The 26,356-nt window shown below is 45.1% G+C and overlaps 1 protein-coding gene across 1 annotated transcript in view; it reads left to right on the forward strand.

Annotated features, from left to right (window-relative positions):
- LOC133347254 (ryanodine receptor 2-like) overlaps window positions 1-26,356 on the forward strand; it is a 323,764-nt gene that overhangs the window by 125,080 nt on the left and 172,328 nt on the right. The window contains 8 exon segments of the mRNA XM_061559372.1: window positions 580-698; window positions 9,738-9,871; window positions 13,673-13,914; window positions 14,880-15,072; window positions 18,477-18,693; window positions 20,693-20,797; window positions 22,701-22,804; window positions 25,978-26,061. Of these exon segments, the coding sequence (XP_061415356.1) occupies window positions 580-698; window positions 9,738-9,871; window positions 13,673-13,914; window positions 14,880-15,072; window positions 18,477-18,693; window positions 20,693-20,797; window positions 22,701-22,804; window positions 25,978-26,061 (1,198 nt within the window).

Here is a 26,356-nt window from a genome sequence, read left to right on the forward strand (position 1 = left end):
GGTTTGGATCCTAGCTCACCCCATTTGACCCTGACCGTTTGATTGAGCGGGAAACCCTTGTTTACGATCTGCTCTCACAGTTTCTGAACAGCGAGTAGTTAACACCACTACACTATGACGAGTGAGAATTCAACATTGAGTGTTCCCCTGGAGAGATAGCCCCCGCCATATAAACGTGGAATTTCCACCGCTGCGATAGAGATGAGCACCATTCTCGGTGTTTTATTGGACAGTCCCGTGCATCCCATGACACGACACCAATAGTGCAATCGCAATTTTTGAGGAAATATAATCAAATAGGTTTTGCTTACCTGTCTCAATTTTGCATTGCAACTAAAGATACCTTTTCAAAGTGAGGGAACAAAGAACCACATTTCACCCGACAATTTGTGGACAGCTAAATGCACCGGTTAGGATTCAGTCTGCGCACACGGATGGAGTTCAATATTTCGATGGAAACAAAGCGGCACCATTGTGCTTGCTGACCTTTTTAAAAAAAATAAAAAAATAAACCGCTGTTGATCGTCGCGATTCCCAAGTAAAATTCCTTCAATGTCGAAAAAATGTATCCCGTGCCAGGCATTCTGGAGGTGCTTCACTGTGTCCTCATCGAGAGCCCCGAGGCGCTGAACATCATCAAGGAGGCTCACATCACCTCCATCATCTCCCTCCTGGACAAGCACGGACGCAACCATAAGGTACCGTTAGTGGGGAGTTTGCGGCGCGTGTTGCTTCGTGTCGCGTAGTGAGAGCCTGGTACGTCAATCAAAAATAACGCATAACTGCAGAGCACCGCAATTCCCAGTGAAAATAAATAAACACGTAGCGTGTCTGCAATGGTGGTGACTGCATCGTTTTACTGTTGTTTCAATTTGCTGTGGAATATCCCGTGGCACGTTCGCCGGCTGTGGTGGTATATGCGTCTAATAAAGCGGTGTTCGTGGGTCATGCAGATTTCTATCAGGGGGAATGAGACTCAAAATCTCTTGGGCTATGGCTGTGGGCAGTCTATAGCAGCCTCAGCGAGTGGGTTGCTGATGTTTAAAAAAAAATACTGTTTATCTCCGCGAATGTACAGGCACTTCGTTGTCATTCCACATTACTCTCGAGGGAAACGGGCCAAATATATTTCGATTTAAAGCTTTCGTGACTGCAGGGATTCATCTTCTTGGTTCTTTCGGTAAAGTCACGTAGAAGGGAAGTAATAAAATAATAAAAATAAAACATAATAATTGTTTTATTATGTTTTATTATTTTATTACTTCCCTTCTACGTGACTTTACCGAAAGAACCAAGAAGGGCCAAATATATTGAAGTAGGACCCTCCTGAAAAAGAGTCTTGAGACTCAGCGTGGATTCACACGCTAAATATAGGTTTACTAGCCCTCGTAATATTAACACTATTTATATCGCCACCTGCTCTTTCGAAAATTAGATTTTTACAGGACCCCAACAGGTGTAGCCACAAGCTCTCTTGCCAGCGCGTGCCCTTCTTGCATTTCCGCGCGCACGTTGCCCCTTGCCTCGCTAACGTCGGCCACCGATGTTCATCTGCCGTTGCGCGCTCACGCGAGCGTGGCTCCGACGACACCTCAGAGCGCCCTCCTACCTCTCGCCCGCCTGCCCGGCCGTCTGCCTCGCAGCTTTGCTTTGCTGTCTGCGAAGCCTCGCTTCAGCAAAAGGCCGGGTCCCCCCTCCCCTCCATCCCTCCCGGGCAGCGCTGTTACAGCCGCATTGTGTGTGCGATCGTCTGTGTTGAGCACGCGCGACTCCTGTGCGCGCACGCACACGCGCGCGTCTGTACGTGCGTGCGTGCGCCTTCGTGTGTGGAGGCTTCCGACGGGCGGGGCAGGCACCCCACAGCCGCAGTGCCGATAAATCCTGGGACTGTAGCTGAGCGGCAGCGGCACTTAATCCACGCGTGCCGTGCCTGCGTTATGTCTTCCGCATGATAACCATTTTTTTTTCACTCCAGCCACCCCCCCCCCGCTCCCCGCCGCTCTACTCACAACCGTTCCTAACCCAAATCCCAAACCCTCCAGCTCTCTCTCTCCTCCCCCACCTCCCTTTCTCTTCTTGCCTCCGACAACCACAACCGCGGCGAAGCTCCCGTTACGGATGACTCGCGCAAACAACTCAGAGTTGTGCAGCAGCGCGGCGCGTTCTGCTCCACAGAGAATGCTCCTGCGAGTGCCAATTCCGGGATGGAGCAAAAGCAATGAAAATTAAAAAAAATTCCCAATGGAGTTGACGCCTGGAGAGTAGCGGTTGTGCATTTCAACGCACAATCAGGGCGTGTGCGTATGCGGAAATCTCGCCACTTACGCTCGCCGTTTAATCCATTGCCGAGGTTATCCATGCAGCACCATCGCTGCGTGTGACGCGTAGTTTAATGTGCCACGCCATGCAAAAACTCGGGGAATGTTCTGTAACCATGTTGTTGAATTTGTGATATTTGGTTTTCTGTTCATATTTATTCTACCACTGCACTATCCCGGTGGCTTTGGGATGAAACACGGCCGCGTGTGTTGCTGGCGAATGAGGCTGGCTTTCCACGTGTCTCTCTCTGCACGCAGCACTGGTTACATGATTGGGGGATGTGCGTGCTAAATTGCATTTTCGGGCGATGAGAGTTGGGATGGGCCCCACCACGATAAGGAAAAGTGCTGTTAAGCTACGCTTCGTTGATCCCGCGTGTTTTGCACTCACAGTGCCCGTGCTGCGAGTGGAGAGACACTTTAAATCAGCAATTGTGTTCCATTAAGCGGGAGGCCACATTGGGTGTTTTCACACCCCCCCACCCACCCCCCCTCCACCGCTTGCACCTCGGGCGGATTTTTAGCACGTTCCCCCCAGCATGAAACTAATGGCATCAAGAGAAGAGAATTTATAAAGAATGTCCATAAATGAACATCACGGTTTAGAAATGTGCTCATACGAATTGATAGCACACTTGTTAAGGTTGTTCTTCTATAAAAGGTCCGTGTTCATTAAGGTTTCTGGATTCAAGCGAATCGGCATTATAATGTAGTTCACAATGAGGGATACTTTTTGGTATGTCTTTGAAAAAGCCACTGTGGGGTGGTCGGGAGGCTGAGAGCTTAGAGTACCGAGCGACACAGTCAGAACACATTCCTGCGGAGGGAGCTGGTAGGAACGTTGGGTTGCTCGGTCAATGGCCAGGGTCAACGGCGGCGTGGTGTATTCCGCAAATATGCCCGACTGTGAGGGCGGGCACAAGCCGGCGTGAGTAGGTTAAACGTTGCGTTTTATAAGGGCACCACGAGGTGACCAGCCCCTCCCCACCCAGCCCCACCCCTCCCACCCCCCATCCAGCCCCACCCAGCCCCACCCTCCCCAACCAGCTCCTCCCCACCCAGCCCCTCCCCACCCAGCCCCACCCCTCCCACCCCCCACCCAGCCCCACCCAGCCCCACCCTCCCCACCCAGCTCCTCCCCACCCAGAATCCCTCCCCTCCCTCCCCTCCCCACCCAGCCCCACCCTCCCCACCCAGCTCCTCCCCACCCAGCCGCTCCCCACCCTCCCCTCCCCACCCAGCCCCACCCTCCCCACGCAGCCCCTCCCCACCGTCCCCTCCCCACCCAGCCCCTCCCTCCCCAACCAGCCCCTCCCTGCACGACGGACACAATAATCCCCTGTGGGCTGGTGTAACCAGGAGGTTCCTACCAGTATAATCTGGATTTGAATCCAGATAGCCGCCGGTGTAACAATAGGTTGATGAGTCTCAGCCTGGTTTTACCAACAACTGCACAAAAAGCCATCTCATTAAACGTGTCTGGTAAAAAATTAGCACAAGGAATTAAAACTAAAACATCAAAAGTCTGACTTTTTTATACTGCTGATAATCTCATAGCGGAGTGCATGGGATTATCCAGAATTGCACCCAATGACACATGCAGTGCAATTCTGCGTGAGATTTCAGAATTGATTCTTTGTCACTTAAACACGACGCCGATAGTACAATTGGAATAAATTGGGGAGAGAGAGAAAAAAAAGTGAAGCAGATGGAACTGAATGTTGTAATCTGTTAATTCAACCAAACAACTCAAAATTACGATTATCATGCTGATGCAATCAATGATTGGGAGTATTTATTATCTTAACACTGCGATTATATCTGTAAGAAATGTTGTATTCTTACGGCAAGGGCAATTTTCTTTCTGGGCGAACCAATGTTGGCTTCATATTCTTAGGTTTTTTCGGTAAAGTCACGTAGGTAAAAAATTTAAATTAATAAAAGTAAAATAAAACTAATTAAAAAATTCACGACGTTTCGGAAGCAACACAAGCCTCCGTCTTCAGGTGGAACCGTCACAGCCACCTGAAGACGGAGGCTTGTGTTGCTTCCGAAACGTCGTGAATTTTTTAATTTGTTTTATTTTACTTTTATTAATTTACATTTTTTACCTACGCGACTTTACCGAAAAAACCTAAGAATATGAATCCTTGCAGTCACGAAAGCTTCAAATCTAGAATCAATGTTGGCTTCCCACAGAGTAGTACTTTTGTTTTATCAAACCAAAGTTGATTAGCGACTGATTCGACCCCATCACAGCCCTTCCAGTTGTGAGTCAAGTGTTCTGGATGGCATGTCGACCCCAATAGGTGGATTCGCATCGGACCGTCTATCTGCGATCACATAGATATTTGCTGTTGAGTGGCAGAGCCTGCAATGTGGTATGTAGATAGTTGTGATGTGTGGAATTCCTGTCACCTTTGCGTTTCTAAGAATAGCTTAACTTTATTGTGTTCAATGCTGCTATGGGTCCGTTCATAAATGACGTCACGCACCTGGGGGGGGGGGGGTTAGACATTTGTGACGATGTGTGACGAGGGGGTTGAGAAATGTGACGTCACGTCAAAATGCGCAACTTTAAATAAATATAGAATTGTTACAACAACACTAATTGTTATAACAACACTACTACAACATCAGAGTGCAGCGCCACATTAAATACGCACTACAATGACAATAGTTTAAAGCCATTTGAAGCATGTTTTATTTTCAAAATGGAAATATGGTTTGGGGGGGGGCAGAGCTTTGTGACGTCATATTTGAGGGGGGGGGGGTCTGACTTTTTGTGACACCGTGTGACGAGGGGGGGGGGGGGTAAAAAATCGTCCAAAATCGCGTGACGTCATTTATGGATGGCCCATATGGTGGTCACACAGGCGATGTGAATTGGCACTATTGTCAGGACAAGTCGGAGGAGTTGTGGTTTTAATCATAGCAAATGTTTTTTCTGGTCCTTCGAGATGTTAGAAAACAAATGGCTTTACAAAAAATGCACAGTACCACGGTTTTTGTGGAGGATTTGTATACGTATGAATGTTGGTAAAGTTAAATGAGGTAAAGCATCAGTATATTGCTATGTTTTCCCCCTCTCTAAATATCTTAGCTCTATTGAGATGCACATATCTCATTCTAAATGAGGCACTGCATCATGCTGGATACATTATACTGGTAGGAACCTCCTGGTTACACCAGCCCACAGGGGATTATTGTGTCCGTCCGTCGTGCATTAAAAAATGGGAGGGGTGAGGCTGGGTGAACAGGGGAGGGTGGGGAGGGTGGGGCTGGGTGGGGGGTGGGAGGGGTGGGGCTGGGTGGGGAGGGGCTGGTCACCCCGTGGTGCCCTTATAAAACTCAACGTTTAACCTACTCACGCCGGCTTGTGCCCGCCCTCACATTCGGGAATATTTGCGGAATACACCACGCCGCCGTTGACCCTGGCCATTGACCGAGCAACCCAACGTTCCTACCAGCTCCCTCCGCAGGAATGTGTTGGTGCAGGAAGACTAGAATATCCACCGCACTTCTAATTGAGGGGCCTCAATTATAAGTGCGGTGGGTATTTTAGTCTAAGAAAATCTTAGGCTAAAATATACACCGCTTAACAAAGAAATTTGCCACATTTTTGTTAAGTGTTCTGTTGAAACTGTATAAATGGAAATATTTCCACACTCAAATAAGCAATGCTGCCTATTTCCTCACCTACGATTAGCACGGTTCGCTACGTACAGTGTAAAGGAAGTTCAAAATCATACATACATTTCGGCTGTCGCCCGTGAGGCCGAAGTGCAAATCCTACTTGGTCACGGCAGAGACGAGTGTTTCCACAAGTTCATCACTGTTGACTTCTCAAAAAGTGGCGGAATGGGCACACTCAACCGCTGACTGAGATATTAAGCAGCCACCTTCTGCAAGCCCGGCTACAGTGCCACCCGGCATGCACGTTATCGTCAAATGCTTTGACTTGTCGTTGAGGAGGCGTGAATGAGTCCTCAGACGTGGGAGCCTAGGACCTGGAGGTGAGCTTTGTGGACCTCTAGCTCACCCCACACCCCATTCTAACTCGGCGCTGTGCCACGATACGCACCGCCAGTTTTCTCAGGGCGGCTGTCACTTACCGGCCGTGTTAGCTGCGGGCTCGAGTCATTATTCTGTTGGCGAGAAGTCAATGTGGTGCCCAGCGGTAAACGATCGCTATAATTGCTACACGCTGGGCTACCCTCCCCCCTCCCCCCTCCGTGCTTTGCTGTTACACCTCTGTGTCCCTTGTTCCCGGAAAGTAAACATACCATCAGTGATGATGTATGTTTAAATTAATGTAGGTGAAAAGTAAACAGTTCAATTTATTTATGATGGCACTACTCGTATTGGTACGACGTGTCAGTAGTAGAACACTTTGATTGTTGACACCTCCAATTGAGTGGATGCGATAGGGTGGTTACAAAGGAAAGTGGAGGTGATGTGACCGATGATGTAAATGATAATAAAACTGAGGATGTGTGGAGGGTAATAATTGTCACGATACGGCTGATGGTGAACAAGGATACCGCTATGGATTACGGTAATATGGCACATCGGTGTTCATGATGAGGGTGCAGGTGATGACAATTGAGATAATGGTGGGATTGGAGATGTTGAGGTAGTTGGAAGGGGGGGACGAGTGGATAGTTTAATGAGGGACAGGTGAGGGGACGATCGTAAGTGGATGCGGTGCAGGGTACGGAGGAGTGCCGAGTGGGAGGTGTAAAGGCCGGAAAGGCGATTTGGTGGGATCGGGTCGAGGTGTAAATCAGGAGGAGTGTGAGGGGCAGCGAGTTGGTGGGATCGGGTCGAGGTGTAAATCAGGAGGAGTGTGAGGGGCAGCGAGTTGGTGGGATCGGGTCGAGGTGTAAATCAGGAGGAGTGTGAGGGGCAGCGAGTTGGTGGGATCGGGTCGAGGTGTAAATCAGGAGGAGTGTGAGGGGCACAAAAGGAGGAAGCTGGGGGATGACCAGAAGCAGAGGTCGAGAAAGCAGCGTGATAACGCAGGACGCCGGGCATCTGGGAGAAATTATTATCGTGGAGAGTTAAAGGAGAGGGAAGACCGGTTATCGAGCTGTCGGGCAATCCGTGGCAATAAAGAAGTGCTGTACTAAAATCGAATCTGTAAACGTTGGGAAAATCCCCATCATAACAGAATATGAGTGCAGGCTGGAAAATCCACACATTTCAAACAACACGCAGACACGTGTGTAAAAAAAACGAAAGGCCTCAACGTATATGCAAAAACTATCGGCAGTTCCTGAAGAAGTGCATTCTGGTCCTCTTGTCTTAGATCATCAACAACATAGATTTAAGCAAATGCGACCTACTGACAGGCAGCAGTGATTTGGAACTAAACAACCATTGACCGGTGGTCGTTTTCTAGCTCTGTATCACTGCTGCCCATTCGTCAATCACATTTGCTCGCATTTGATTAGAGAGAGAGAGACCGTGTCTATGGCAATTGTGGAGTCCTGTTTGTCTGAACGCGTGCCATCGTGCTCACAAGAAGAAGGCCCTCGACGTGCAGCACCGATGTATTTTCCGCCGCTGTAGTCACGATGTAGGGGTGTCAGGGGAAGGATTTCCACCAATAGGAGGGTTAGTGGGAGGGGTGATCGAGTAGATATAAGGGGAAAACGTGCAGGAAGAAGGGGCCTTTGGCAGGAACGAGATTGGGAAGGCTGGGGACAGGTGTGGATGGGAGAAAAGGATTAAAAGACGAAACCCCTGCAATCTTGTGTCGGCTCTCCTTTACAAATCTAAAGAGCTTCTTCACCTCGGGGCAAAGCCTCATGCATGCCCATAATAGACCGCCATTGTTTTTTTTGCTGAAGTCAGCGGAACCTTGGCAAAATATTCCATTTTACAGCTAAGCAACACAAGCAGATAAAATACATAAAATATAAAAAATTTCCCATATATTTCTGCAGTCCTTTTGTTACTTGAAATTTAAGGGTTTGTACATTTTATGTTAGAGCACTGAATTGCACATTTAAATCATTGCAGTGCAAATTCAGATCAATCAAATTCTCATACTCATGCCAAGAACATCTCCCCTGGCTGTTGGTGCTGTGAAATTGCATCATTCTTTTTTCTGCTTGGGACATCTCACGAAGTCACATGTCCTTGTCTTGCTGTTGGCTCAAGAGGCAACAAATTACATGTACGAATTTTTATTTTTTAGCTCATTTTGCGTTGTAATTTTTTCAAATGAATTACGTCTGCATTTCTATCTTGAAACTATCTGCAGCTCAAGTGAGCATTGTAGGAATTGTATTTATTTATTGGCAATATGTTGCTGTGCCAAAGAAAACGACTTGTGTGAGTGTGTGTGTTCCAGTACTGACTACAACACACTACGATCCTAGCCACCTCGGTGTAATTCCTGGCCATACATGCAATTTGCCAATTTGTGTCTGCTTCTGGTCTTGGCCACTCCACTAAGTGCTATATCGGCCTAAAATGGCTGCTTTATGTGGTGTGAATAATATCAGCATTAGGAATACCAAGGTGGCTGGGTATCCATGGCACTAGCTTTACCACTCTGCTGTTGGCTGGCCTTAATAGGTACTTGCCCAATGGGACTTGCCTCTAAAGTATAGAAGGCTGAATAGGTAAAATATAAAATATATAATTATTTTTTTAAAATTCCCTTCCTTTTCTGGCAACTTTGCTATTAGCTTCCTATCAAGTGTGCAATCTGAATTTATATTATTAGTGTCGTTTTGGCCGTGACATGGCGCAGGTGTAACGCGTTTGCCGTTTGGTGGAAAGGTTGACAGAATAAAAAAAACACCCTAATTATTACTGTGGGCGTATTAAGGGTGAAAATACATTCCCTCTGCTGCACAGTGGAATTATACGTAAACATGATTGCTTATTACTTCGAAAACCTGGTAGGAACCTGAAACATTTGTCATGAGACTCTGTGAGTCTTCCCGCCTGGGTAAAAAGTGCCACGATATATTTTTGTTTGAAATGTCATTACGTGATATGTCCATTTGTAACTCTTGTAGATCAGTGCCATCACCATTTTAACAACTCTCAGAACTAGAACTCTCCGTCAAATTAAAAGATAAATCTAATTTAATATGATGGGGGGTGGGTGGGGGTTTTACGGAGTAGTTGGTGATGTGGTTGAGACCATTAACTCACTATACTTGAGAACCTCAATTAATCACAGGTGTCTCTCTGCAGTGATCTCAGTGCTCTGACCTCTGTGAGCCACCCAGCCATCTAAAGATATTTGTTTTCGTTTTTGCACATGGTACATCTCAGAACGTTTGCCTGCCTGTCTCCGCAATTTGCGCATACACTCAAATAAACTTGGGAAGTAGGGTGCACATCTTTCTGCGTGCGTGTGTGCCTCTGTCTTTGTGTGTGCAAACGCTCTTGCAGGTTCTGGATGTGCTGTGCTCACTCTGCGAGTGTAACGGCGTGGCAGTCAGGGCCAACCAAAACCTTATCTGTGACAACCTGCTGCCTGGACGAGACCTCCTGCTACAGACCCGACTTGTGAACAACGTTACCAGGTGGATTGAGAGGCACACTTGCACTCACACACACCAGGGACACCTTGGTGATGAATATTACACGTGTTTCATATTGCACGATTATTAGAATCCACACATGCTGTTAATGTAATCCTAAGACCATGGTGTTGCTTCGTGTTTATGAGCTCCCAATTCATGGAATTGGGGGTGGAAGAGTGGCACAGTTGTTAGCGTACTGCGCGATGAACCCAGAAACCAGAGTTCAAATTGTGGCCACAGCTACCGTTGGTGGTGAGTGATCCTGAACTCATCTTAGGCTTTCATCTTCTTGGTTCTTTCGGTAAAGTCACGTAGAAGGGAAATAATAAAATAATAAAAATAAAACATATATACGGTCCAAGCCTGGTGGTGTTTCATTCAGATGCTGTCTTTCCGACAGACCTGTTCTTCACCTGAGGACGGCTGCTTGCGTTGTGGCCGAAACGTCGTGAGAATTATTTTATTATGTTTTATTTTTATTATTTTATTATTTCCCTTCTACGTGACTTTACCGAAAGAACCAAGAAGATGAATGCCTGCAGTCACGAAAGCTTTAAATCGAAATTCATCTTAGGCTCTTCCTTCACCAATCCACTCTGACCAGCATGGTGGGGTATGGCCAAACAAACCACCATGACTGACACGGAATGATGGAAGCCTTCGTCCAGCTGTGGATTGACAAAGGGCAGTATATCGCACCTCGGAAATTCCGTATGTGTGCAAATGAAAAACCTCATCACCTTCATTATAATAGAAGAGCAGATTTAGCAAGCTCATTTTCAGTGCAATGACCCTTGTGCAGGGCCTATTGAGGGCGTCGAGGCTGACTGATTTTAAATTTGTGATATCGCTTTATAGTTCAATGCCTTGAAAACACTGAGAAGTGAAACATTTACATATTGTACCTATGCAGCGCTCCCACCATGTATTCTCAGCAGCTCTTCCGCGATATTTCTCACCTGGTGACGATTGCTTGTGTTGCGATCGAAACGTCGTGATATTGTTATTATTTTTATTACTTTTATTTTTATTATTTTTTTATTATTTGATCTATCTACGTGGCTTTACTGAAAGATCCAAAGAATATGACATATTGTATGAACTATGTTGAACTTCTTTAGCGCCGTAGGTAGCCAACCGTGCTAATCGGAGGTGTGGAAATTACACGTAAAATTTCATTTGTTTACATACATTCAAAAGCATTAATAAGCAAACAACAGTAAAATGTTGATTCCTGAACAGATTGAAAATGCATTACATGTATACATAGATATGTATAAAGTGGCCTGTACAGAACTGAGATCGCCTTTCAGATCAGATGAAAAAATATTCATTCATAATTAACATCAACATGTGTGCGAAACGAACGCTGTGTTTGGTTTCTAAGGGCTTTGGAGGCATGGGGCGGACCTGCACTCACGGCATTGTCCCAGAGGATGGCCACATCTCAGACCTATTGCAACGTATCTAATTAATTACAAGATTCATGAAAGACATAATTTGCTAAATAAATGGAGCACCTTCCCACACATTGTTCCCAGTCGACTCCTGAAGTCTCTGGAGCAAATCTGCACGTGCAGATTTATTATCCCACCACCCACAGAGCATGCGACTTAGCGTCAATTTTATTTTTCTTCAGAAAAACAAAAAAAAGAATAAGTTTAATTACCAAAAAGAATATGCTTTATTATAATGAGCTGTTTCAGAATGTGGAAAGTTCTGCTTACCCATCATTTAAATGTTCCCTTATATGAGTGTGTAATCTCGAAACACAAGTTGATGCACGCTTAATGTATAGCCCCTGAGCGAGATCACTAAAGATAAGCAACTGCCACATACATCGCTAAAGCGTAAATCGTCATCATTATCAGCCATCACCTATTCACTGCTGGAGGAAAGCTTCCCGAAGCCATCTGCCACCTTTAGGTTCATGCTCTGCAACAAACGCAACGAGTTCCTGCACTCGAGCAGAATTCCATCGCCCCATACATGTGGTGTACATCCTCTTGGGTGCGTTCCACCCTTTGGCTCTCTCAGTTTGTCCATTTGAAACGTGGAAACACTGACTTGCGAAATGTCCATTGAACGTCGTCAAAGCTGTATGAAAGCTTGCAAGATTTGAGACACTGATATTAATCGACTTGAGCCAGTGTCTCAAACCCTCCTGGGGCGCACAGCATTGTGGGATGATCATCAAATGATCGCCTCCCATTGAAGGGTGCCTGCACCGAAGGTTTCCTGGAATTACTGATGATCCTTTTAAATTTCAAACAATGCACAGAAGCGTGTACACAAAGCACTTGGCCGTTGTTCATTATGCAAGAACAAAAAAATAATCAGAAGCTCCTGAACAACTGCATTGTGGTCGTCTTGAGTGATTTTTATGCATTTTTCTGCGTGGTGTTTGAAACGTACGGTTTTCCAGCCTGATCTTTTTTTTCTGTTGTGGTGGCTTTTCTCATTATTTTACAGATTTTGATTGATGATGCTTTTGTACAGATGTACAGATCACATTATGTCACTATTGCCCACCCATGATACATAACTCTGTGAGTAATCTCCAAAATCAAAGTAAAAGGTAGATTATTGTGATGCACTCGACTTAATGGTTGCAGTCCTGTATAAACGTTTGCAATAAAGCAAACGACAGCTCCTTGTAAACAAGCAGTGTGAGGCTTAATGAGCCCAACCTGAATAATGGATTTCACACAGAAAATAAGATATATACGTGCACATGCTCACCAGGTTCTCTCTGACTCTCACGTGGCTGGTTAAAGAGCAACACGATTCAATGGGGCTTGAGCATTGAAATATGGAAACGTTTAGAATGTACGTTTAGATGTATCAACAGAGCTCAGTTTCTGCCTCAAATAACCATTGGCAAGAGGTCGACTTCTTCGCAATTCTGGCACATCGCCTGATGAAGCTGGTTGTAATCACCAGCGAAACGTTGTACTAAAATTGTAAATGTTGTGGGTTTTACTTTCCAACACACCGGTGTGCTGAAGTAGTAACTAGTTGGCACGTTTTGTTTACATGACAAACCTTGCTAATTGGCTGTGTCGGGTGGTGGTGGATTAACGACACATTTGAATTTACGCGATCTAAGCCAACAATAGTTTTATTATGCATACTATTGCTCGAAGAAGCCTACGTGTTAAACGGGTTGTGTTAATCTCGGTTGTTGGTCCTGAACCAGTAGTGTGGTTAATTCCACATTTCCATGGCAGGCACCAGGTACACTGTTGTATAGGTGCGATAAGTCAAATTAAACCAAAGTGTTTGCCTGCTGAAATGAATTTTGGGCAGTCTTCATACTTCACCACGCTAGTTAGTATGGGAGGGTGAAGGTCGGGATTTGTGAGGATAGAGGTACAATACAACATTGAAGTTTGTTATACTGTCCCCTGCTGCCCACTGCATATTCCTGTTTGCCTCTGCATCTCCGTGTGTCTCCGAGTCTCCGTTTGTCTCTTTGTATCACCGTGTCTCTCTCTGCATCTCCATTTGCCTGTCTTCTGCTCCATATGTCTCTGTTCTTCTCTCTGCATCTCTGTTTGTCTCTTTGCATCTCACTTTGCATCTTTCATGTATATTCAATCATATCTATTCTACATACATACGTACGTACAAACAACGCACAAACAGATGGAGGGACAGACAAACAGACGTACAGCCGGGCACATCTAATGAATCAACGCTCGCCACCTCGATTGGAAAGCGTCAACAAAATAACCTTCAATGACAACGATCTCTTGTCGTTCGCTCTGCGCTCTCTCTTCTCTCCCTCCTCCTCCGCAGCATGCGCCCCAACATTTACCTGGGGGTGAGCGAGGGCTCGGCTCAGTACCGCAAGTGGTACTACGAGCTGATAGTGGACAGCGTGGAGCCCTACGTGACGGCGGCGCCCACACACCTGCGCGTCGGCTGGGCCAACGGGGAGGGTTACGCCCCGTACCCGGGTGGTGGAGAGGGTTGGGGCGGCAACGGCGTCGGGGACGACCTCTACTCCTACGGCTTCGACGGCCTGCACCTGTGGTCAGGTGGGTTGGGGAGGCTCGTGGCGAGTGAGCACGCACGCACACGCATCGATCACAAGAGTTAGACGCCCATGGAGACGCTGTGTGTGCGAGTGATCGAGTGAGTACTGGGGGGGGGGGGGGGGGGGGGCGGCGAAGGCTGTACTCGTTTCTCTTGGTCGCTGTAAACCAGTGGAGAATAAATTTCGATTTAAATTTCGATTTAAAGCTTTCGTGATTGCAGGGATTCATCTTCTTGGTTCTTTCGGTAAAGTCACGTAGAAGGGAAATAATAAAATAATACAAATTAAACATTAAATAGCTGGAGAATATTTCTCATGACTGTTTGACTCCCCACGAAGTGGTTCGGTACTTATTTTATTGACCGTTGAGTAATGATGGGTTCGGTCAATTCTCAACCAGGATTTGAACTTTGTGACCTTTCAATAGTGAATGGAGCTCACTGTAAAGATAGTTGTTGAACAATTACGGGAAAATATGACCCGTGTATCCTACTCAGGTTGTTGGGGCAAGTACTTTGAAGTCCGGAGCGGCTAACGAGTGGGTTGTATGGCAGGCACCGCTCCCGACCGCCTTTGTCTCCCCATTGCCGATGTTTACTCAGTGCACCAGGTACTCATATAAGGCTGAGTCGACGAAGGGGAGGCCCACAACCGGTCCAGATATTTGTCACCGATGTTGGCCGTGAGCAGGAATAGAACTCCTGTATAAGCACACACATCCATGCATTGTGGAGTGTGTGCTCCTTGCTGGAACATTGCTCGCTTGTTTTTGTACTCCTACCATGTTTTTTGTTCTAACGTTCTTACCCACCCCGACTGGACATCTGTGAAAAAGAGCTTCATAGCTCAATCGGATTCCTCCATTCTCAATAATGATTCAGATTTTTTTCCCTCTCCGGGGTCTTTCACCGGCTGCTGTCACCGTCTCTCACCCCCACCCCCTCCGCGCCGCGTGTGGCGGAACAGGGCGCATCGCACGCGCGGTCGGCTCGCCCAACCGGCACGTCCTGAGCGCGGACGACGTGGTGAGCTGCCTTCTGGACCTCAACATTCCCAGCATTTCCTTCCGCATCAATGGGCAGCCCGTGCAGGGCATGTTCGAGAATTTCAACACGGACGGCCTCTTCTTTCCCGTGGTCAGCTTCTCCGCGGGTGTCAGGTGGGTGCACCGAGGGAGCTACTCCCGACTGCGACGTAGTCTGGCAGCTCACCACAACTCTTGTACATCATCATCATCATCGTCGTTTTATAAAGGATCCCTCTGCCAACCGCGCGCACTGAAATAAACTTGAAGACTAGCATCGCTTCTTCGCATTGAAGAGACGCTTTTATGAAAAAAAAAATGTTGGTTAAGCCGTGGGCAGTGTTTTTATTTGCGACGGTGTTATCATTTGAATTGTGGCGAAGTCGAACCAAATGCAAATCGATTTCCCTTTCGTGAAAGCGCTCGAGGGGAATAGATGCGCACGCTCAAGAAACGTACATGAATGCACGAAAGCTAATAAATGGACATATTGGCGGTACACCGGTGCAGCATAACACACCGGTCCTCATAATACAATCTAAAATAAAAAATGTAACTAACATTCCTCTTTCGACTGCTTCGACATCACGAGAACTGATTTTGACGCACCCCACAAGATTTTCTGACTGGGCTTGCGAATCGCGGGAATTTTTTTTTTTACAAAATTTGCTTTTTTATACTGCCAATACGTTCAAATACAAATTGCAGGAGATGCACAGTCAGTGGCGGGAAACATGCAGCCCTCCGGACACATGCGTCCCGTGGAGCCTCTTGTGGTTGCCTGGTCTAGGTGTCTCCAGGGTGATGCTTAGTGCACAAGGAGAGTTTCAAGCCTGCGGCCCACTTGAGGAGAACGAGGGCCGCTCACGTGGCCCACCGACTAGTCTGGGTTGCCCATCGCTGTGCAAAGGTGTGCACGTAGACCTAAGGCATGTGAATAGAGAGAGAGAGAGAAAGAAGGAGGCTTTGGCGAGAAAAGTCAACCGAAAGAGGCAAAGTAGAGATTCGAAAAGGGAGCACGAGACAAACTAGGGGATACGAAATGTGAGAGTGGTCCCTTGAAAAATGAAATGGGAGAGAGAAAAGGCAAGGAATTAAGGCAAGCAATCTGTAACCTGGAGTAAGAGAACCATGTTCATTTTCACTTGTCTCCTTTGTGGTTCAACACTTGTTGGTTGATGAAATAACCTCTCCGTGATTGAATAGTATCTCCTCTCGGCCTGTGCTTTCCCTCACGGTTTCCACAACCATTTCACAGCCCAGTTTCCCCCTCACCGTGCTCATTTGATGACGGCTGCCAATTCCCATCGTGCATTATAGAACAGGTTGCCCTACCACGTTTCGAAGCAAGTTCTATACTGCCTCCTAAGCTCTTATGAAGTGTACGGGCTCTTATTTTTTTAGAGGGGCGAGCGGGAGTCAGGCTCCCGGCCAAGTTCGTTATGATGGCGCAACGCAGCCAGCAGTAGTTTGGCAGCACGATATCAATGTTTATTTGCCGGCCATGGTGGTGTACCATCTGTAGTCAGCACTCTAGAGGCAGGGTTGAAGGATCGCACAGAGATCATCATCGTCATGTTTGCGTCAGAGACTCCCAAATTGCTGTAGACATGATTGCACATGTTGCATGTAGTGGCCTGAAATTGTCTTTTTATTTCCTCTCTCTGAGTTAAATCTTTCACATGCAAAGAGACTCGCTGAGAAATTGGATACATATCCCATGAAGGGCCCTCCTGAAAAAAAAATAGTTTGAACAGTTTATTTAGCTCAATTGACGCTTAAGTAATGATGTTTGCCACGTGCAGAGTGTTACTTCATTGTCAGTTTATTGTGTTTCGGTTTATAGTTGCACATTTTATTTCATGCGTGAATAACGTTAAACCAATTATCAGCATTATTTTCGGTGTTGTTTGTAGTGATAGTAGTCTCAAAGATCCTGCATAATGTATTTTTCTAGAATACCACAGCAATTTGTGAACTAGAACAGTTGCCAGCCTTGAATGGAACTGAGGTGTGACCGTAACCGTCGAGTATTCATTATAAATGGTTCTTGCTGATTTCCCTGCATCTTTACAACTTGTTTTGCAGAAATGTCAATGCAAAAAAACAAAACGAGGTGAAATAATTTAACAGAATACCCTGCCCAGTGCCTCGGCGACTTTACTGCCTGCAGCATTTGGCAGCTTCTATGTCTCAGAGAGATGCCCTTGGGTTATAAATAACTAGTGAGCGTCTGTCGACGGTCTAACTTACAAATCAATAAAGAGCTAATAACCTATTTTTTTTGTTATTTCGTAATTGGCATTAGCCCCAGATTATACATGAAATGGGGAATGCGTATGCTTGCGAGACCCATGAAAGGTGTTTTTTATGTAAGATAATGAATTCAAAAAGGTATATTTATTTGATAACACATTCCTATTAACAACCTCTTTGCCCAACACGAAGACTCCAGGGTCCCAATGCAATACCCACTGTGGCCTTGAAAGTGCACTTAATCAATTCCCTTATTTAGAACCGTAGAGACGCCCCCCTTCAGATGAGCCATACCTTTTGCAGAAGTGGAAGACATTCTTATCAATTTTCCTGCAATTTAATTGCAAGTCATTTTTTTAATTTATGGATTTTGGCCACAGCAGTGGCACTCAATGTCCTTTTGTGAATGGCATTGCAACGTTCTTGCCATTCACCTTTTGGCAACATGCTGTATGGAAATAGTGGGCATATTTATTGTATAGAGAGAGTCCCAGGCAAAGGAAAAACCCTTGAGCCTGGACTTGCAATCAAGGGAATGGTGTTAACAGCACAGGTGGCTGGGGAACACGCATGCAGACAGCATGCTGCTGTGAAACCGTGAGAGTGGTGGGATTCCAACTGTGAACTCCTGCACAATGCCTCCATAGAAATATAAGCCTGGCAGAAATGTTAAAGGCTGCCCTAAAATATTTTAAATATTTTTTTAGTTGTTAAATAGTAATAATACTTTAAAATATGTGTGTACAATGGATACATTTAACACGTGAATGCACCAGCTGTCCAGCAATGCTGCGCAGTACATAATCTGGAGGAGAGCAGTATTACATTTGCTGCCCCCCTGTTAAAAGCTGCAAAGGCGTTACATAATAGGAGTGGTTATTATATTGCAATGTGTGAGCTTTTTACTACGGTTTGTAAATATGTTATTTTTAGTTGATAAAAAAAACTAATTTTGATGACAAACTGTAACCATCTTCTTGGTTCTTTCGGTAAAGTCACATACGTGACTTTACCGAAAGAACCAAAGAACCAAGAAGATGATGATGAATCCCTGCAGTCACGAAAGCTTTAAATCGAAAATTAAACTGTAACCAAGTATTCATACTGCAGTTTAGATTTTTTAGTCCATTTGAAAAGCACCCTCGATATATATATATACATTTAAACTCTACGAATTATTTGCAAATACTGAGCACAACAGAGGCGTCGATTGATTTCTTGAATGACTCACGGAGCAATCGCATCCTGCCGTGCACGCGGGCCGCGGTGTTTTACCCGCGCAGTGTGCGGTTCCTGCTGGGGGGCCGTCACGGCGAGTTCAAGTTCCTCCCTCCCGCGGGTTATGCCCCCTGCTTCGAGGCGCTGCTGCCCAAGGACCGCATGCGCGTGGAGCACGTCAAGGTGTACAAGCACGACCACGACGGCACGCGCGACCTGCTGGGGCCCACCGTGTCGCTCAAGCAGTCCGCCTTCACGCCCGTGCCAGTCGACACCAGCCAGGTGATGCGCGCCGCACGATAAAATTAACTATTGCTGAAACTATACATTTTTTTACTTTACCAGCTAAGTCCCACTTGAGCTGATGTGGCTCTTTTTCAGAAGCGACCTGGCTGCAAATGGTAGCTCGACGAAGTGGCTGATCACGTGGACATTTATAGCGGTCAAATACTTCAAACGCGTGTTTGTAAATGTGGAGGGAAAATCCGGAGGGCCCGGATAAAAATCCACATTTTGTTGTCCTTCCCCTCAGCTCCGATTAGCATGGTTGGCTACGTACGGTGCGAAAGAAGTTCAACATGCATATTTACATACAAACATGCAAATTCCAAATATACAGACATCGGGCTCGGGATCGAACACACAACCTTCTGTATATCAGGTGACATATTGCCACCACGGCACCCTTTGCTTGACTTCACTTTATTACCAATTTGTATTATTGGCCAATTACTTACTTAGGATGCTCACCACGATGGTAATGGTGCAGTGCTGCAATTTCTTGCTCACATCACTGCTAGTGGAAGGTCTTCCAGAATGAGAATCTTTATTCAGACTGGAGGAATCCATTACAGAGAGCTTTAGAGAGCCCTGCTAGAAAGTAGCTTTGGAAAGGGTTAATGGACAATTCCTCTTTGTTCAACACATTATGGCCTAAAATGCTTTTTGTTTAGGAGCCTTCAAATATGGCATCTGAACTATGCGATGTTTTATTCAAAAAAAAGCGGTGTTCCCTTTTAAGTTTGGAGGCTTGCTGACAAGACGCTAATGCACATACATATATGCACACTATGCTCGCAGATGCAATGACAAAAATGCGCGAATAAACATTTGCAGTGACACCGATGCCTTTGTCGAAGTAATCAGATCAATGATCTCATTCCAACATATGGCATCCAAAACCCCATCCGTGTTGTGGTACAATTATATTTGTTATGCCACTAAATAGTTTATTACTTAACAAGATGAGTGGCAATTACATTCTCATCACTGTCAAAGGCTTTGGCAGATGACGTTAACCTCTTGCATCTAGTTTTGTCCACACGCCCCACAGCTCGTGACCAATGCTACGTACACCATTGCCAACCAAAAGTAGCTTGCCCTGCTCGTGAAGTTGCATACGTTCAGACAACATGAACATTCGCACAATGCTCACTTTAATTGATGCGCGTACACTACATTGCTAGTGATGTTTTGAAAAGAATCCATGCATAATACACAAACGTGGATGGTAGTACAACAGATTATCACACGTACTCTCTTCTACAATATTTTTGTCAGATCAACACACAGACATGCACATTTCAGAACTGTTGGCCTTAAATTAGAGCTTGCTGCTCACTATCTTTCCAGCAATTCCACAAAGCAGGATGGAGCTTTGTTACTTTACGTTCTAAATTCCATGACCAGGTTTTTTAATTGTTTTCTGGGTTGTACCGAAAATCGTTTAATTCCCCTCGCATTATCCAGCCGTGTGACGCTGGTGGAAGAGCGCTTCACTCACAGTCGCAGGGTTGTGAAGACTGTAGAGTCATCCCTCTGGGAATCAGAACAATGAGCACCATTTGGTGGAAATTCAACGAAGGGTCGTCCTCTGCAGAGACTTGTCACTGCCATAAGAATGTGGAATTTTCACTTGCTGGCTCAGCAGGGCTGCCACTGGACACGATGCTTCCCTATGAACGGAGGCACTCTGGATTTATAAATACGCAGACAATATGTCGCCTTCATGCATCTGTCTCTCCACATAAAAAAAATACAAGTTTTTCCTGCACAACCCATGAGCTGCACAGCCTTCTGTGAGTGCATAATCTCAGCAGCATTGAAATGATGACAATCAAACCCTAGGACCGATTTCGACTCGCAGCGTCTCATCAGCAGCGAGGCCTGCCCGAATCAGTGCTGGAAAATTACCGATCTTACAGGCGAGGACATTCTCTTCACGATAATGGGTCTCAGTTCAACGCAGTGATGCTTTTGACTTTGAATGATATTGCTGCAGATTGCGCTGCTGCCTCATCTTGAGCGCGTTCGGAACAAGCTGGCTGAGAACATCCACGAGCTGTGGGCCATGAACAAGATCGAGATGGGCTGGACGTACGGCACGGTAAGAGCAATGGCCACTTCCAGCCGCTAGCTCTCATCCGCCCAGCTCCTCCGTCCATGTTTGCAAGCCCAGCCCCCTTTCATTAAACAGCCTCATGTATTCATGAGCCAGTGTCTACTTGATGTGTAATTTTGGAGACAATTGGTAAGATTTAAATCTTGGACCGTGGATAATGATTTTGAGGTGAGAAATCGTTGAGCTTGAAAATGTTTAAGAAATCATGCGTGACAACAAGCGCCGTGTATTCAGATTTCGCAGTGTGTTGGTATGCACACAAGCGTTCATTATTACCTTAATTTTCACGTCCCACTCAGCACTGCTTGTCTGCTCATGAAATATTATGATAATTTTAGCAGTGTGCCGGTGTACTCTAGAATATTAACTGGGTGTACCATTATGGATGGGATGGACAACTTAAAAAAATCATCCTACCTCTGACAAAATTGTACAAACCGAATTCCGCGTCCCTAAAAATTACCGTAATCCATATCCGCCCAAAAGCCTTTGATGCCAGGTCCCTTAGCCGCAGCAGACATCCACTTTTCTTATCAGTGTGTGTGTTTTACAAATACCAACTGGGCTCGTGTTCGTTTCCATGTTTGGGGGGGTGAGGAAACAATAAACCTGCACCCGCGCAGTGGTCAATAAACGCCGCAGTGGTTGCACTGTGCCGATCCTGTCTTGGTGAGAGGGCTAGGTGGCAGTCGCGCGGGGGGGGCGGTTGAGGCACCCAGGACAAGAGGGTGCACATGTCTCACGAGTCACTCGCTCACCATTCAGCCTGTCCATTGTGAATGTGTGAAAGAAATAGGTTTTAAGTATACAGGAGATCTCACTGGCAAATTGCTATTTTGGCTGTCGAGTGATGAGACGTTGTAATTACCGGCGAAACGTCGTGCTCGAATTTTACTCGAATTGTAAATGCTGTGTGTTTACTCTCCAACACATTGTTGTGCTGAAGTAGTAACTAGTTGGCACGTTTTGTTTACGTGACAAACCTTATTAATTGCCTGTGTCGGGTGGTGGTGGCGGGTTTAACGACACATATTTTTTTGGGTCTTTCCGTAAAGTTACGTAGAACACATTTTTTTGTTCTCCGTGACTTTACCGAAAGACCCAAAGAATATGAACTCCTGCAGTCACGAAAGCTTTAAGTTGAGATTTAACGAACGTTTATATTTACGCGATCTGACCCAAAAAAAAAACCTCCTATGGCAATTGCAAATGTATGCGGTGTCTATTTTTTTGTTTTAAGTGCTGAGTGTAGCTCTCTCTAGAATTGCATTTGCGTGATCGTGACTCTTGTGCTGGCTTGGAGATTAAGTTCGCGATAGTGGTCGGTCGGTATTTGAAGGTTGCTTGCTTGGTCTAATTTTCTACTTATGTGGTGCCTGTTGAATTGGAAGAGAACACAATCAGAGCTGATAATTCAACCTTAACTCATCCTTCCCCAGTAGGTGATTTTAATCACCCTCGCTGCAACAACACTCGGTTTATGTCCAGCAACAAGAGATTTCAATTGGTATGAATAAAGTAGATAAGGTATAAACAAACCTCAATGAGCAATGCCACCTTTCAGCCTTTACCTATAGTTTTATTGAATCCTTAATGATTAAAACGTTATTTTAATATGTATTACTTTTAGACCATATTTGTGTATCTGTCCATTTCACTGCTACAAATCAGCTTGTTCTTATTTTTTGTTTAAACTCGCCTAACCTCGCAAGACATTTAACCCTTTCATAGTCATTTACTGTACATGTACAATGGCGATCTCGTATGCACGCTGCTGATGTTGTTGCATTTGTTATTTAGTTGGCCTCGCGAAGCGTGATACTAATCTCCGATAAAAGTCGAAATGGCTTGGCAGTGGACGGTTATCTGTCATCTGGTGTTCATCTAGGTCCGTGATGATAACAAGAGGCAGCATCCATGTCTGGTGGACTTCCACAAACTCCCTGAGCAGGAACGCAACTACAATCTACAGATGTCCAGTGAAACTCTCAAGTAAGTAAGCTCCACCAAGAGGAACACGTGGCCTGTATCTCAGTCCGACATTCTATACTCTCCTTTCGTTATCTTTTGGGTCAATGTGATAACCTGTCCCAGAGTATTGCTCCATTTCCAGTGCCTCTTGCAGAAACGGTTGGTGCATTCCTGTTGTAATCTAGGCCTTTAGGTCGAGCGGTTGGTGGGACATGGAGATTTTCCTACGTGTGTAATGCTTCCTCTCTACTGGGCTACGAGGTGGCCAGATGGAATGTGACAGGTGAAGCAAATGGGTTAATGACCCCAACTTTATGGGTGTTGTCTCATCAAATGTGTTGATTTTCTCCGGGTACTCTGATTATACTGGACATGCAACATGGTTGTTAAGGACGTGGCCTGACGTTGGAATCCTCATGAGAAAAAAAAAGTCATGAGAATTTGTGAGGCTTTCTTCGAGTCTTACAATATGTCAACATCAGTGTGGATGTGTGCTTTCAGCAATGTTGAGAGGCTCGAATTCCACGTGGTAAATTCTGATTATTGAATGAAGTTGAGCACTGTGTGTTTGTGACGTAGTCTACTAGATTCCAAATGTGAAAAATATAACAATCAAAATTAGTATGTTTTTGGTAAATCTTATAAGTCAATATATATAAGATGGCTTAGCAGAGTATGAATAGTATATGCATAATAAATAGTTAAACAAACACGTGTTTGTGGGTTTCATTAAATTCTCCAAAATGAAATGATATTTAATCTGTCCACCAAAACGCCTGACTGGACCACCAGTATCAATCACAGAGTCATCAGCATGGAGTGGCCTCTTAAGTGACTGGTGGTGTCAGGCTCCTCGTGTTGTAGCCTTGAAACGAGAGAGGTCTGAGTATGATTACACGATGTTTTCCCTTTTCACGTATCTATTATTGCCCAGAGTCGTGATCCACTTCAAAGTACACCAGGCACACACGTGTGTCTCTTGATTAATGCCGTTTTAGAAGCCCCATTGATCGATTCACTTTTTTTACACCTGATGTTGAATGAAAACTCACCAAGTGATGAAAACGAGCCCCGTTTCTCTACCGGCTCAGATGTCCTCGCCTCATTCTTTTAACACGAATCGGTCATCTCCAGCTTAGTCAGAACAGGGACCCCAACGTGATTGCATCGTGCTGTTGTAAAAGTCCGTGACCTGGACGCGGTGGTGCAAACTCCACTCTTTGCCAGCCCTCTGAGACGTGATAATAACGCACCACTGACACCGCACGGCTTTTTACATTTCAATTATTTAATTTAATTAATATCGTGCAGCCACTGAGGATGTGGTTGAGCCTTCAAAAACATCAAATCTCGTTATTGCACTGGAATTGACCTCCCAACACTCGGACTCACGAAGCGCAATCAAATATTAATGTGCATCAGCAGAATGCTGCTGGGCTTGGTTTATGTGTTTTGGTTTGATGGGCTGCGTGCTCTGTCGTCGTAGAAAGCACTCGAATAAATAAATAAAAATCGCCGGAGAGAGCGCCAGTCTTGATGAATGCATCCAATTTGTATTGCCATTTTTTCCAACACGATCCAGCTTTAGGACCTTATTGATGTCTTCACTCCAGTGGTTATTATTGTCACAAATATAAAAGTGTTAACGTTGTTGTTGTTGTTGTTTTAATGGCTTATGAAAGATTATCATTAACGGGGCAAACAGAAAAGCTGTTCAGACATTCAATTTACGTAGAAGCTTTATCGGTCAACATTATATATGGCTGTGAAAGCAATGTGTGTCTCTGACAGTCAGACACTTCATTGGTTTAAATGCTCACAAATAAACGCATGCTGGTGTCTGCCATGTGGTGGCTGAGTGGTTTGGATTTTTCTAGATTAAGGTTCAAGACCCACGTATCTGCACCGGCTCATTCCCATCAGCTTCCGTGTGATAGTGACCTGCTGCAATGGGAATTATAATTATGCCGTTAATGTTGTCTCGATGATTTGAAAGATGTTTTTTTATTTTCCCCCAATTAATAATATTGTCACCAGCAGAGTGGTGCGATGTTTAAATTCTCGATTCACGGTCAGATGGTCAATGGTTCAAAACCAAGTCGATAAAATGTGTAGCACTTAGTGGGAAGTCAACAGCGATGGTAATTTGGATGTACTGGATCGCGTCATGGGAATGTGGGATTTCCATAAGTGGCTCAGGGCTGCCACCCCATTGCTTGTCTGAGCAGAGAACCATTTAGACTTGACTTGATATTAGCGTACTAAGTTTAGCAGGATTTTTTGTTTATTCTTTAAATGTATCGTTTGCATTATCCAACAATATAGGTCAGTGTTCTTTACGCCGTGACAGACTATGCAATTTAACTCCATATATCTGTCCAGCTTAAACAGCGATTTGAAATACCAGCTCTCTGAGTGAAGTGAATCTTGATGGGTTTCTTTACATAGATACAAATTGTCTCTTTGCAGTATGCTAATAATGATAGAACGAAGCTGCCTTTGCTATTGGAATGGTGCAAACCAAAGTCACAAAACACTTCCATTAACACACTTTAGACTTCCTGGATTAGGAAATGTCAAAGAAAGACAACCAACAAGAGTGAATTAAATAAGTGCTGTACTTGTTTTCGCCAATCAAAAGCAATTTCCTGTATGCACACCCAGGTACACGGGCAGTTCCATGATTTCGGACATACATTTCAGATACTTGAAAGATCTGGGTAAACATTGGTTCAAGCCAGAAAGTGTATTTGTTATTGACTCTAACTCAGATTGAGTTAATTGGTCCATCTTTCTTGATAAAGGAGAAATGGTCATGAAATACAATGTATTCGAATGTACTCGATTTAATTGACTTGATCATCTATGCTGGGCTGCTGATTGTGAATTTGTAATCATGTACATGTCAAACAATTAACTCGTATAGATATACCATAATTTCTATAAGCCACGGATAATTTCCTTTGGAACACCAGCCGCATATGCATTATTAGGATGATTTTGAATTATGGACAGTGGCGTTGCCTGAAGTGCAGAACTATCCCACCGCAACGCTTTGAATTCAAAATGAAAACACACGTACGAAATGTGACCTCCTCCTGGGTCCATCTATCGTCGATCTCCATGGCCTCGTGTTGCTGTGTGCACTCAGCTCCCCTGCACTCTGCGTCGTCTGTGTGCTGCTCCCTCCGCAGGACACTCCTCGCCCTAGGATGCCACGTGGGAATTGCAGACGAGCAAGCCGAAGCAACCCTGAAACGTTTCAAGCTCCCCAGGAAGTAAAAAAGGCCGCCGTCCGTGATCTCAAATTGTCACAACAAACTTAAATGATGCGATTGATTGAAAGGGTTAAAGTCAAACAAGAAAATTTGCCACCGATCTAGTAGGTTCACAGGTTGATTTAGTCTATCGTTTAAAAGTTGTTGTTTTTAAAAAATCTTAATGTTTACTTGTATTGGTGGAATCCGATGAGTTATAAAGCTCTTTTTCACAGATCTCCAGGAGGGGCAGGTCAGGATGTTACAACACCAAACAATACAAAAACAAAATAGGAGTGCATAGTATAGGAAAGGT

The sequence above is a fragment of the Lethenteron reissneri genome, chromosome 25 (genome assembly GCF_015708825.2).
Source record: "Lethenteron reissneri isolate LAM-NWPU_2019-01 chromosome 25, ASM1570882v1, whole genome shotgun sequence".
In the NCBI taxonomy this organism is placed as follows: Eukaryota; Metazoa; Chordata; class Hyperoartia; order Petromyzontiformes; family Petromyzontidae; genus Lethenteron; species Lethenteron reissneri.